Source organism: Oxyura jamaicensis, chromosome 4 (assembly GCF_011077185.1).
Source record: "Oxyura jamaicensis isolate SHBP4307 breed ruddy duck chromosome 4, BPBGC_Ojam_1.0, whole genome shotgun sequence".
Classification (NCBI taxonomy): Eukaryota; Metazoa; Chordata; class Aves; order Anseriformes; family Anatidae; genus Oxyura; species Oxyura jamaicensis.
In genome coordinates, this window is record NC_048896.1 from 94,214,282 (window position 1) to 94,228,720 (window position 14,439).

Sequence of the window (14,439 nt, forward strand, 5' to 3'; positions counted from 1 at the left end):
ATAGGATAGGATAGGATAGGATAGGATAGGATAGGATAGGATAGGATGGGATAGGATGGGATAGGGTTAGGATGGGATAAAATAGGATAGGATAGCCCTTGGAGTCAGGCAAGAAGATGTCAGGGCATGAGGAAGAGGATGATGAGGGACTCCCAAAGGTGGAGGGAAGGTTGGCTATCTGGACCTAGCTGAAATGACATGGGTGGATGAGGGAGCTGAGATGAGGAGGGCTGGAAGGCAAGGAGCAGGCACGGACACAGTCAGGCATCCCCTTGGGCCAGGCTCTCCTACCTTGGTCGGCTGGAGGTGCTCGAAGATGTTCTCTCTGAGGGTTGCCACAGCTCTGTTGGCGTTTCGCTCCTGCTTGTACATCTGTGTGGTGGGGGGGATGGATGGGGCCACGGCTGCGTTCAGGTAGGTCCCATTGCCAAAGGCCAGGATGGCATTTTCTTAGTGTGAGAAAGAGATGGAGAAAAGCATCAGCAGGGCGATGTTGCCAGGGGAAAGCACACACCTACACCTCCTTTCTCCAGATTTCTTTGGCTCCATGTCCCAAATTGCATGCCTAAGGACCTTCAGAGCTCCTTTGCTGAAAGCCCAGGGAGGATTTGGGCACCTACAGCCTCCCAAGGAGTAGGTCATCTTCATGTCCTCCCTCCCCAGGCCCTTACAGGGAGCCTCAGCAGCCTGTGGGCAATGCTGCTGGAGGATTCCAGGCGATACTCACGGAGACAGATGTTGTCGGTGAAGAGGCGCAGAAAGCTCTCGCACTCTTCCTGCCGGTTGCCACTAGCGTTACACGTGCACCAGGGAGCTATGCTGGAGGTCGAGTTGTCGATGTAGTTGGGAGTGATGGGGCTGCCTGCGGGAAGGATGGAGAAGTGTTACCACAAATCTGGTATTTCAGGAGGGGACAGGACATTTCCTTCACGGGTTGCTCTGCTTGCAGCCCCTCCGTGATGGCAGCACGAGGAAATCCTTCGGGTGCTGCTGTCACAGTTCTGCTTTGCTCACAGGGAGGAAAGGGTGGCAACTGCAGTCTTTTTTTCACCTCTCCACCAACAAAGCCTTCAGTCAATTAAAGGGGGCTATCAGTCTAAGGAAGGGGAAACTCCTTGGAGCTCAGGTTCCCAAATAACATTCAAAAAATGTATGTGAGCGTGTCACATTGTCACCAGAAATGTCAAACTTAACCTCCAGAATGGTCAGAGACAACAAAGTAGGGATTAAACCAGAATGAAATCTTGACCCAAATAGCTGTCAGTTTATCCCTGGGGATGGACCAAGTCCAACGCATTGGTGCTTCTCCTTGGACTCTGGCTGTGCTCATGCTTACAGCTGCCAGCTGGGTCTCTGCAGCATCTGCAAACCAAATCTGACATCTGAAGTCAGCGAGATGGCAGGGGACGGTGATTTCCCAGGGCATCACCAGCAGTGGGTTGGGGAACACCCACCAGAGCAGATGCCTGGGGTCAACCCATCATCCTGAGCTTCTGTTAGGGTGCAGGCTTTTTCTGCCTCTGCTGCAGCTGTCATAAAATTACCCAGTGCTCATGGCTTGGGCTCCTTCCCTAGACACAGCAGAGAGGAAGGCCAACAATTCTTGGCAATCCCAGTCTCGGATGTCCATGTCACCATCCTCACAGCTTTTAGCAGGCCGGAGTACAGGCAATGCTTCCCCCCAGGGGTGGGAGGGAGAGCAGCTGAAGGTATGAAATACGAATTATGGAGACCAGCTCACCTATGATGCCGGTGTACGCCAGCAGGCAGGCAGCATAGCTCTCCCGCCGGCAGCCGCTCGCAGCCTGCAGGGACGGCTGGCAGTTGAACTGGAACTCTGCGTAGCGCGACCTGACGGAGAGAGAGAGAGCACAAAATGAGCCTTATTAGCACGGATGCTTGGGGCAAAAAGGGACATAATAGCGCACTGGAGGTGTTGAATGTGATTGCACAGAAGGGGATGTGTTCACACGATCTTTCGTTGCTGCAGTTGTTGCTAAGCCGGTTTGAATAAATATCACAAGTTTTCTTCTCTCCTGCCCCCTCCAGCAATCCAGAAGTGGGTTTAATCACTCGGAGAGGAGAATGAATAGGTGCTGGAGGTCGTGTTTTACAGGCCTCCTCTGGGACTGCAAGAAAGGTGCAGTCTGGGAAGAAATGTTTGTTTTCTGATGTACAAAGCTGATTTTCAGAGGAAGAGCTGTTGTAGGCAGCGAGGGAATTCGTTCCCTAGTGCCATTATCTGACTTCTGGGTACTAACTTCCCCTAGAGACCTAAGCCTTCATTTTTGGACTGAATTGCTGAGAGAGAGAATCACTTTGGCCCAATTTCTCTCTGTTCAAAGATTACGTTCTAAATGTAGCCAAGGATGTCTTCAGATTAAGGGCAATGCCCCAAGGCTCGGATATGCTGTAACCATCATCGTGGCTGTTGCCACCTCCTCTGCTACAGGCAGGAGATGTCTGGACTCTCTGGAGCCTGTGGAGCAGGAGGTGCATGCTATGCTCCTCTCACCTCTGTTGTGCCTTGGGTTTTGTGTAGTCTGGGTAAAAGCAACAAATGGCTCAGCACAAAAGGATTTTGAGACCCCATTCTGGGCTTGTTGGGACCCTCCAGGCCATGCAAGGAAGCAGGTGCATCATTCAGATGTGCCATAGGGTGCATGTGGTTCTCATAATCCTGTAAATCATGCTGCCAACCAGGTATTTGACACCCAGTTCTTTAGGGGTGGCTCTGTTGTTGGCACATCTAGTGGCATTTGGACATTGCAGGATACCAAAGACCTCCACATGAGGCTTTCAGGTAGGACATACTACTGGAGATACAGATCCGCGAGGCAGGCAGCCAGGGCCCAGGTAAGATGTCCTAAGGTTCCTCATGTAACATTGACCTCTCTCTCCTGTGCCACGGCCAGGCAATAAAATGCTTAACAAATTTATGCTGTATTATTTGGAGGGGGGAGATACTGATTTCAGTTTTTGTATCATTCGTGTTAGAAGAGCCCACACCTCCAAGTGGGGAAATTTGAGAGGTTATGGCTGATAAGAAGCTGTGAGGAGGCTTAGCAGCACAGGCAGGATTAGCCTGGAGTATTTTACTCCTCTAACGTGCCATGATGTGTTGTTCCTGGCTCTCCTTGTGGTTTCTGCACTGCTGCCTTTGACCGGGTCAGACGTCAACCCCTTGCTCCCGATGTGTCTCTAGAGGATGTTTTATATTATATATTCAGAGACAAAGGAACCAGATAATTAACAGCTGTGCTGCTTGCAGGAAATGGTTTCCAGCCTCCTGGGAAGCAACACTTTCCCCTTTGATCCTCCTCTTCCCCCCTGGGCCCAGTTGCCTTGTTAGGGAGAGGGCAGTACCCCACAATTTGGAGCTCCCTAGGTAGCTGGGGGAAATCTCCAGGCAAGAGCTGGTGTGGCTCAGGGGCTTTGCATCTTTCAGAGCCAGCTTCAGCTCTGTAGCTCATTTTTTGCCCATTAGCAGCATTTTTGGGTGCAGAGGGATGAGGGCATTAATACCAGTCCACAGTTCCAAAAGGATATGTGTGGCATGTTGCTACACTCACCTCCCTTTCTGAAAATACAAGTGTTTTTTTTTAAATATACTTTAAAGATGACGTGCTGGCAGCAGATGGCTGATGGGAGTTCAGCTCAAAAAGTCCCAAAACCCAGAATTATTAGAGGCTGGGACAGCACTGGGAGACGTGTCCTACGCTGGCCTTACTCTTCTGCTCTTCTCTAGGTGTCTGCTCATGGCCACAGCTGCACGCAGGACACCTTACATCACTTTTGGATGGATGGCATCCACCCCAAGGGCTGTACATGGATTCACCTTCTGGAATACCAAAGACCTTTTGAGAAATGGAAGGGTAAATATAGGGGAACTGAAGGAAAATCATGTAAGGGAGATATATTTAAGGTGCACATTAGGGCAGGTCTGTGCCTGCATGGGGCTGAATGGACCCCATTCTGCATCCCTGTTTTGCTTGCACCTTCCTGGAGCTCTTCCCATAGTGGGTCTGTCTTTGGGACCGAATCCAAAACTGATAGGAGAGGTCAAAAAAGGCTCTAAAACAAACTTATGAAATCTTCTGTTTGTCAACACCTTCCGTATCAGGGTATGAAACCAGGACGTGGACCATGGGAGGGAATCACTCAGGCAGTGCCCTACATGGGTGGGCTGTGGTGATACGTGTGCATCCACCACGATCCTCCAGCTGGGCCCGTCAGCTCTCCACCTCACCCACGTGAACCTACCTGCAGACGTAGTTCTCCCGGCAGGAGTCCAGGGGCGCCAGGCAGTTGGGTTTCTCCTTGGACTCGTAGGAACAGGCGGGAACGATGGTCTGCCGCCGGCGCTCGGCGCAGGCCGTGTCTTCGCAGGGGCAGAAGAGCAGCTCGTGGGTGTACTCGGGCGGCACGCGGTCAAAGAACTTGCGCAGGGCCTTGTGGCACTTGGAGCGGTTGCAGGTGTCGGCCCGGGCCAGGCGGCGGATGCAGAAGGAGACGTACTCGGTCCGCAGCCGCTGGCACATCTCGTCCACGTTGCAGGCTTTGGCGGCATCCAGGCAGCGGTTCACCTGGGTCACTTCGTTCTCAGAGCCTGGGGGTGGCAGAAGATGGGGTTGGAGTTCAGTGTTCATCTCCCCCCAAGCAGCAGCACCCCATGGAGACCTTCCTCCCATCCCATTCCTGCTCACCACCAGCTCGAGGAAGGCGGTGGCCAGGATGAAGTCCACATTTGCTCCCTGTGTCCCAGCAGGGCCAAATCCCCTTTCTCTGCTTACCTTCCCTAAGAGGTGCCATGGCCACACAACAAACCTCACACCCCAGAACCTGCTCCTAACTCCTACACTTAATAAAATAAAACTTTGTCATCTTATAACACTTTATCACCACAAATTGACCATCCTGAGGCCTGCATGGGTGGGCCAGCAGCCCATCTCAGGACTTGCCCAGCCACATAAGAGCTGTCTGGCTGGGTCTCACAGCCCCACAATATTTTCCAGACCAGTCCTGCCCAACGTGCCCATGTCCTAAGCTACAACCCTGCCTTCATGGGATGGAAATCATTTGAAGAATAGGTAAGATGGAAAACATTTGTCTAATACCGATTCTGGAGCTATTTCAGAGGTGGATCAATATCTGTTTGATAGCAGGGAAAAGGCCACAGCATCGCTGTAAAGAGTCAGTCAAGACATTAGGCTCTTTCTGAGAGGAGAGATAAGATGAGGGTCCTCCAAGTGCTAGAGAGAAAATGAATTTGAAAGCATTTTTCATCTCTCTGAATTAAGACCATGACCTGAAGCACACTAGAAGGACTTTTTCCCCAGCAGAAAAGATTTTTTTTCTAGAGGAAAAATCCTCAGAATGAAAGATTTTGGATGCAGAGTCAAGCCCTGTCTTTGACCAGGAGTTAAAACCAGCCAGTCACCAGTGACAAGTGTAAAAGCATTGACAGTAGCTCTGAGCGCTTCAAAACTGGCTGCACTCCTTCATTTTTGCAAACATTATCAGATGCTCCTTCTTTTAGCTGGTTATTTTCCCCTTCGTTTTGTCTCTGCTCTTTATGGTGTGCTAAGAGATGAATTTTTGTAGTTATTTGAAGTTTTGTAGTTATTTTATGATGGGTGGTAATTTTTTGTTTGGCGTGTTCCTACCACATAGGTGCTTCTCTTTAAAAAATGCCTAGAGATTAAGATTGCTAGAGCATCAGTTTACACTGGGGAGCTGTCAGCAAGTGTGTAGGACACAGCTCCTTGGAAGGGTTTCATTACCCATTCAGCTAATGAATCACAGGGAACACAGTAGCTTTTCTCCTGTTCCCACGCAACGACGGAGGATGTGCTTTTACAAATCACTACTACAATTAGAGAGGAGGGATATAATTCTGTTTGTACACTTCTAATGGTGGCCATATGTATTGTTTCTGTAAAATTGGATTAAAAATATCTGTCACTCTGATCTGGTGTGGGGTCATGCAAATGTTTTAAGTTTCAACAAGTTCTTGGGAATTTAGGGGGTATATTTGAAAGAGGATCCTTTGGCAATGCTAACCCCATAATTCAGTGCGCTGCACAGGCACAGGGCAGCAGGTCATGAGGTGTGTTATAGACTGTGACGAGTATAAATAGGAAAGAAAATTTTAAACCAAAGACTTTATGTGCCTTATGGATGCTGAGTCCTTTGGCACATATCCCTGCTGCTCCGGGCCCATTGGCTTTGCTGCCCAACCAGTTTCAGTCTGCTTCAAACACCTGGCTATGTGTTAATCTTGCATAAAAATCCCTGTCCCTGGACTTCACCTCGCTCTGAAAAACCCTGCAGGACCTCCAGCAAAAAAGGAGAAACTCTCGTGACAAAGGCCATGACCCAGCAAACAGCTTTGTGCATGCTTCACTTTGCACGCTCGGATCAGCCGAGTGGAGTCAATAAGAAAACGTGAGGTCAGGGAGCAACACCCTTCCCTCGCTGGTCGGATTGTCAAGGGCTGATGGGTTAATTCGCTCCCAGATATTTTCACCTAACAAGTGCCATGTTGTCGAGGGGACTGCAGACATCCATCAGACGCAGGGATGTGCTGCTCCTTGCTCGCCTGGTTGTGCTCCAGCTGTGTCCTCCAGCCCAGCATCAGGTGTGCGGTCAGGAAGAGCTGCAACACGACTGCTGTTCTGGCACATGAGCCAGAGACACCCATGGAGCGCACAACCTGCTCCCAGGCGGGTAGTTCGGTGACAAAAATCACTGTCTGTAAACCTTCCCCATGCCCATGGTGCACAAGCAGAGCTGGCAGCTGCGATGTTGGTGATGGATGGCTTAATAGCTACCGCACTGACCTTTTAACTGAGGGGCTCAGGGTTCGTGCCCTCGAGGGGGTTAAAAGGTGTGGGACAGCTCTGCTGACATTATTAAGGGGATTACATGATGCAAAACAGAACATGGGGCTGAGTCCTGAGGTTGCCCTCGGGGCATGGGGTTAAAGGTTGGGATTGGGATAAAGCCAGTAGGTTGGGCTGCTGACCTTTCTGCCTGCAGTCTGGCACTGTGACTGATGTGGAAACACCTAGTGCCTAATGATATCCAGCCAGCCAGTGCTTGCCAGGGTTTCTGCACTGCACAGGTCATCCACCTGCTGTAGAGAGCCAGCCCACTCATGATGGCTCATTGCAAGAGGCATTCCTACCATGTCCATGAAGAGCTTCAGCCCCAGCCCTTCACGATATAGCATAAAAGAGTCAGAGGTTTAAATTGCAAGTGCTTCTTCTGAGGACATGTTCTTCTACCACCAATTTAGCACAGGACTCACGGGCAACTCCTCGAAAGAATGGTTGCAAGACCGTAGCCATGCAATGCTTTATAAAGAGACCACGAGGGACCACAAGAGACTGCCTCATCCTCAGCTCTTGATCCTACAGCCAGCTCCCCCCACTTTGGAGCAGTGTAGGGGCATCTTCCCACCCACCTACCTGCCGTGATGGAGGCCAGCCGGACGTAATCAAAGCCCCTGATGAATGGCTCATAAGGAGAACTCTCCAGTACGTTCATGCCTGGGGGGGAAAGAGAAGTCGGTGAGAAGGCAGCAGAAGACCCTGAGACATACATACAAGGTCCAGCAGCTGCAGCATAGGTTGGATTGGTGGGTCCATGAGGTTGTGTGCTCTACAGACCATAAGTGAATAAATACTCAGGGTCACAGGAAGAATAGGATACAACTGGATTTTAAAAATATATCATAACTGTGGGGTAGATCAGCCCATCAGAGAACTGTTGAGTTGCAAGCTTGTATAGCTCAAGTCCTGGGCCCCCTTCCAGGATTGCTGCTGAGGACACCAGACTGTAGCACAGGCTCTTGCTTATGGGCAGAGTTCATACCACCATCTCCCTACACACACGGGGTTTCCAACGCCTTTCTTACTTTTTTATTTTTATTTTTTTATGGTTCTCCCAGGGTCAGAGGTCAACACCTATTTCTAGGACACAGGTAGGGCTATGCATGGGGCTGCATCTAGCAAAACACACATCTACGTATTTATTAACACCTCTCCCCTTCTCCCCAAAAGCCCTTTCTTACTTGGCACTGAGCTAATGACCCACAGCTCCCGCAGAAACTTCCTTTCTCCATTTTTAAGTCGCTGGGAAGCTAATTTTATTCAATCGGTGCTTCCCCTTTATCTGCTCAATGGTCTGTAATGCCCCGTCACCCTGATAGATACCACAGAATATTATTGAAGCAAACAGCTCAGTATCTTTTTTTTTTTTTTTTTCCCCCTTTTATTAGACATTTAGATGGATATGGTCAGCAGCAGCAGATGTACTGGCTGGGATAAAAGGACTATCAAACCTCTTGCTCCGGGCATATGCTGATCACCAGCTGCGGTCAGGAAGAAATGGCTCCCAGGGTACACAGCCCTGTGCAATTACCACAGGTGCATTACAAGGCAGCTTTACACCTTCATTGAAATATCTTGCATCATTACTGGCTGGAGAGGGGCCCATTTGTATGTTCCAGCATAGCAGTTTTATGTCCTGATGATATAGCACCTTATCAGAGAATTGTTATCGGGTTGTCATCATGTTATTGTGTTTCCAAATGGGAAGGTGGCTAAACACAGGCGCACTCAAGAGAAGCTGAGTAAATAGTACGCTTTGTAAATTCCCTGAGCACACACTTCCACAATTGATTTTATAAGAGGGCTTCTAGGAAGCTTTTTACAGCCTCCTGGGTATGTATGACTGAAAGACAGAGCTCCGCACGGAGCACGTGGATTGGCTTCCTTTCTCAGTCAATTAAACATGTGTAAGGACTCAGAAACATGTGACTATTATGAAGTATATTTCCCCCGGGAAATTAAGGCAAGGAAATCAAAGGTTTGGGAGTGTGAATCTGCATTGCAAGCGAGCTTGGTGGTTGCACAAATGCAGGGCTCAGGCCATGACAGCAGAGGAGAAGTCGGGCAGACTCTTGGCTGTCTCCAATATCACCCTTCCCACCTTCTTCCCCAGGACAGAGGTCCCAAGGCAGTGGGCAGGAACCCATCGAGCTCCTACCCTGCACCTTCAGACCCACACCTGGCCCCTGCCATCTCCTTCTTGCTCTTCCAGAAGTGGTCCTGGGGCAGTGGGAATCCTCCTGGCACCACTGTCCTGCACAGCCACAAGTCTCCAGCCCACACATTACCCAAGCCCTCTGCACTGCCTTGTGCTGTTCACTCCTTGGCAAGCATCTCAAGTTCCTCTCTTCTGGGAAAATAAAATAAAATAAAAGTCCCAGAGTTGGACCTAAACGGCTTTCTTAGTGATGCAGTGGGCTCAGACTGATGGTGGGGTTGCCCCATCCCCTGCCCACGCTCGCTCACTGAAGCTGTGTCCCCTCCAGAACAGATCTGCAAAGCTCCCATCGTAAAAATGTGATAGAAGCCAGGCCACCTGGGAGCTGCTGGAGTGATGGAGAGGGACCCAGCTGTGTCTGCTAGCATGGCCAGGAGACAGGAGCTGCTTTATGAGAAAATCAGGGGGAGGAGGAGGCGGGAGATGGACTGCGTCCAACACTTCAGCCCAGGAGGGTCAGCGGGGAAAGGGCTGTGACTCACCTGCTAAGATGAATGAAGGGGCTGGATTGCTCCCTCTTCCCCAGGCTTCAATGCAAACAACTTCACTTGGCAAGTAATTAGGGGAAAGATTGGATCCTGGGTGGTGCTGGGGCCTCTTATTTCCCCAGTCAGTGCAAAGCACCCTGCTCTGCACCCTGCAAGCTGTGCTACTTGAAAGCTTTCCGGGAACTTGATCAAGCAGTTCCCATTCTGGCAAGCTGGTGCTTTACGGTCTCCATCCTCTTTGTTTTGCTTGGCCTTTTGGCCTGTGTTATCACCCCTGTACCTTTCCTTTCAGCTTTCAGCCAGCAGTGTTTTATTAATCTATTTTTCAGCCTATGGTTGGAAGGTTCTGTTTTATTCCCCGTTTTAATTTTCATGGCGCATAAAATACCCACCAGCCTGACAACGAAGAGTTATGGCCAGTGAGGTGCAATTTTATGATGACTCTTAAAAAACGTCAAAATCCAAACTTACTAAATACCGGCACTGGGAACACTTTAAATTCCAACTTGATGTCACCAGCCCCAAATCTTCACTAACCCAAAGACACTGGTGCACTTGAGATCCTCCAAGAGAGTGATTTGTTTTAAATTCACACTGTTTTTTTTCCTCAGTGCCCAGACTTTGTATAGTGTTTCAATAAAATCTGGAGCTTCAGGTCTTGGCTAGCGTTCTTCTATTTACATGCAAAACATGCCATGCATTTCCCCAGCAAATATCTCAAGATATACCGGGGACATCATGGAAAAGAAGACAACGTATAAAAAAGGAAGGAAGTGTCTCAGGTTTTTGGGATTGCTTTCCTCAAAATGCCATTACACTGGGGGTCAGTAGGGCTTGAGAGGGATCAGGATATGATATAGGTGACCTTTTCCTTTCTCACAGTGACTTCACAGAATCACAGAATTGTAGGGGTTGGAAGGGACCTCAAGAGATCATCAGGTCCAACCCCCAACTTGGGTGCTGGGGAACTCTACAGAAAGCCCCAGCGCCAATTTCCTTTTAGGAAGACCATGAGAAAAGAGCACCCACCCAACTGACCTTCCATCAGCGTATGGTGGATGCTCCAGTAGACGCTCAAGCAGTGCTTCTCCTTCTTCATGCCCCGCTTGCACTTGCAGCCGTAGAGCTGGCTGGAGAGCAGGGCCGTCACCGTGCTCCGGCACTGGTTCTTGGCGTCGGGGCCCAGCTTGTTGGCTCCGTTGCCTGCGATGCATTGCCGGAGGGTCCTGAATTTGGAGCTGCAGATGGGGTCGTTGGTGCAGGACTCGCCTGCTTGGAGGCAGTCCCTGCTCGAGCTGACAGCTTCCGCCATACCTTCTGCAAGAAAAAGGGAGAGGGGGGCGTGAGGGTGATGGAGCAACCCCAGGGATGTTCATCTTCACATATGGAGATTGAAATTACCCTCTTCACTCTGCACTCGACAAGCAATGACCGTGTTTCTGTAGCCCTTAAGCGGGCAGGTGGCTCCCCAGCAGGTCAGCTGGGTGTGTAAATGCCCAGGCTCACCACCCCTACGCAGGAGCTGCCCCATATGAGGCTAAATATTTTACCTGGCCAAGTGTGCTTCAGCACAGCTCAGCAGCATCAGAGAGGACTGGGAGAAGGGAACTTGGAGGGATGTTGAGAAGGCTTGGCTCAACCTGAGCTTCAGCTCTCCAGCCCAGCCCTCTCTCCCACCTTGCTGGGTCTCCAGCAGCAGAGAGATGCACGTGGCCTCCCACACCTCTGGTTAAGGAGCCAAAAGGAGAGGTCACCTTCATCCTTGGGCCCAGGGTCTTCCTGATTTGAGAGATTGACCCCAGATGGGGTCAGCATGGAAGCAGGAATATACATGCATCTGGTTCCTGATGCTTGTTCTTTCCTGTTTGGAGCACAAAAACCTCTCTGAGCCCTTTGCTCCCTCACTTTTCAATTGCATCTCCATCCTCCAAAGGTAACAGAAGCCCAGTCCTCCTGGAGACCCCACTCACTCCTCCTTGCACATGATTTAACCCTGCCCACACCTCCCTGAAGCTATGAGCTGCCCCATGTGGAGTGTTTTGACATGGATTTAGCTCACATGTGTCCCTTGTTCACTGTCTCTACCTCCCCAGGACTCCCACTGTTTTATCTTGCCTTTTTCCAAGCTCCTGCGAATTCTCCTCAGAATTACTTGTGAAAACACAAAGTGCTGCTCTGTTCCCCATGCTGTGAGGACAGAGAAAAACACAGGAGGAAGGCATCAGTGCTACCACACACCAATAAATTAAACATGCCCAGCAGGGTTCAGTGCTGCTGTGTCCCCGTGGCCTGCAGCAGACCATTTCCATGCTATTAAATGCTCTTCCACTCTCCGGCTGGCTGGCCACATCCAGACTGACTGCTGGGGATGGGTCCTGGCCTGAGATCACCCCAAGGCTCACAGATGCATCGCTGCACCCTGGCAATGGTGGGGCCAGAGGCTCAGCTGTGCTCAGCGGGGCACGGTGGCACCCATGGTGGGGACAGCACAGGAGACGAGGAGAATTGCATTCCTTCCAGTCGCTGTGCTGCTCTGGGGCATGTCGACATGGGTCAGGCACGGCTGCACCATGGCCTGGGGGGAGTGGTGAAGACTGGAACCCGGTTTATGGCAGGAGAGTTGCAGTCCTCAGTGTCCTGTAATGTGATCTTTGGGTTCTGTTGTACTATAAAAACAGAAAGTGCTGCTATGACCTTGAAGGAGGACTTCTCAAATGGTTCCCAAAAGGAAATCCTTACCCGGACTGAGCCCGGTGCACCCATTCCCCTTCCTGGCAGTGGCAGGGTGTTGCTCTGGCTGATTAGAGTGGAAGGTAGCAGCTGGAATTCAGATAGTTCAATTATGTTTATTACAAACTTTGGGTTAACCCACCAGGAGGTTTCTCCTGAAACAGCCCAATGGCATCTCAAATGCAAAAACTTTTGTCCGACTCCAGACTATTTCACGGTGCCTCATGGCCAATGACAAGATTTCAGTTCTCTCAAATCTCACAACACCTCAAATTTGAGTTCCCCTACCCCTGATTTATTCATAGGCCTGGTTTATTTAGCACTCAAGGCTTGTTTGGATCTGCCAAATGTGGAGAGAGAAATTATTTCCAACACATAGGAAACTCTGCCTTGGGCTGTCATATCTGGAAGAACTCAGAACACAAGGAACCGGTTTCCTTGAAATATCATTTGGTCTGCAATTTCTCTGAGATCTATAAAGCAAGCCGGAGCTATAGTCTCTGCTTTCAGGCAGTGCTGAATTTTCCATGCACAACCTTTCAGAGCAGAATCTATAGGAAAAAAAAAAAAAAAAAAGAAAGTGCTTGACTTATTTTGCTTTGACTTACTCCAAAGGATCTCCTCTGGCCTACAATAAAGCATGGCAGGTTTTATTCTAGAAGAGATGACTTTGTCAGTGTCGTGTCAGCTGCTAAGAAAGTAACTTAAAATAGGAATTATAACCCTCCTTCCCCCTGTCCGCTACATGAGTGGCAGACGATCCTCCCCAGGACAGATATAAACACAGCCAGCCTGTAAAAGCTGTAAAACACTTTGGGATCCCACTTTAAATAAATCAAGCGGATTGACCATTTGAGAAATTTCCTGCAAAATTTTAAGTAAATATATCCTCAAGCCGAGGCTTGCTTCGCAGAACAAAGGCCGGGGGTGAATATTTACAGCCCAAGCCCGGGGCATAAAACACCACTGTGCAGGCTTTACAGCAGAGGTGCTCGAAGCAACTTTAACTGGAGCGTCACGAATGACCTGCTCCATAATCGTGCCACTTAAAAACCAAATCATTCAGGGGCCCTTATTGTTAGCGACGTCTTTGCAACTGAGACAACATAACACTGCGTTTTTCCTCCTCGCGCTACCCCTGAGAGAGTAATTTTATGCAACATTAAGAGAGCGCCTCTCAGGGAGAAAAAAAAAAAAAAAAAAAAGATAAAAAAAAATCTCGGTGACATAAAATAGACAGTGCTTGCTAACAGGCAGGGACAAAAGCAACATTAGGTCTTCTCTCCCATAAGGCAGAGCATTCCTTCTGGTTTTGCCTTCAGAAATAGCACCTTAACGATGCTGCACCGTGGGATTTCTCTCCATATCTGCCCCTGACTGCTCCTGGGTCAATGGGGCTGGGTGGATGTGCTGGGCTGTGTGTGTCTTGGGCTTTTTGTGCCTCTGCTTTTCTAATAGCACAACTTCCAGCTCCCTCTGCTCTCTTTAAAAGCCCATTTGTCTGAATTTTTATTCCTCGCTTGCTGCTAATTTCACGCTGTTTACGGTGGGCAGATGGGGTAATGAGTTTATTTTCACATCCTGTTTGCAGCACTGCTCCACATCTGTTTCTGCTCTTCCTTACCTCGGTGACGCTCACATAAAGGCACTCCTAACGTGCAGCAGGAAGAGAAAAACCTGGCTCTTCCCATTGCCTGAACACAGCCCTGGTTCTCCTGCAGCAGGTCTCTCCAAGTGCACTTGGCTGGACAAGGAGATCTGACTCTCCTCCAAGGAGATTATTTCCTTCACCATGCAAACGCCGCTGGGTCTGGGGTGCAGAAGTGTGAAGGTGACACCACGTGCCAGCTTGGAAATGGCACACAAAAGGCTTTGTGTAACAGAGCACTGCCACCAGACCCAGCTACGCTGACTTTGCAACCCCTCCTGCAGCAGGACTGGGGGTGCAGACTTTTCAGGAGGCACCACACCAATTTTTCTGGTGCTGTCCATCTTGTTTTTTTTTTTGTTTTTTTTTTTGGTTGGTTGGTTGGTTGGTTTTTGCTTTTGCAATATTTGCTGCTTAGAGGATGACAACCATCCAAAATCTCTAGCAAGGCAACAGAAT

The 14,439-nt window shown here is 49.6% G+C and overlaps 1 protein-coding gene and 1 long non-coding RNA gene across 4 annotated transcripts in view; one reads left to right on the plus strand and one right to left on the minus strand.

Moving 5' to 3' along the window:
* Window positions 1–14,439, minus strand: part of GFRA4 (GDNF family receptor alpha 4) — a 64,854-nt gene that overhangs the window by 1,634 nt on the left and 48,781 nt on the right. The window contains exons 2-7 of one of the 2 annotated variants that reach the window (XM_035325116.1): window positions 10,641–10,919; window positions 7,473–7,553; window positions 4,264–4,609; window positions 1,742–1,851; window positions 728–862; window positions 292–449 (exon numbers count right to left, since the gene is read on the minus strand). In XM_035325116.1, the coding sequence (XP_035181007.1) occupies window positions 292–449; window positions 728–862; window positions 1,742–1,851; window positions 4,264–4,609; window positions 7,473–7,553; window positions 10,641–10,919 (1,109 nt within the window). Of the gene's footprint in view, window positions 1–291; window positions 450–727; window positions 863–1,741; window positions 1,852–4,263; window positions 4,610–7,472; window positions 7,554–10,631; window positions 10,920–14,439 lie in introns of both variants that reach the window. The other variant, XM_035325115.1, reaches the window with a different exon arrangement.
* On the plus strand, window positions 7,527–9,196 carry LOC118166305. 2 transcript variants are annotated; one of them, XR_004750436.1, is made up of 4 exons: window positions 7,527–7,633; window positions 7,955–7,987; window positions 8,285–8,432; window positions 9,010–9,196. It is a non-coding gene; the product is annotated as an uncharacterized LOC118166305 (long non-coding RNA). The 2 variants fall into 2 exon arrangements; XR_004750435.1 differs by lacking the exon at window positions 7,527–7,633 and having other exon boundaries at window positions 7,860–7,987.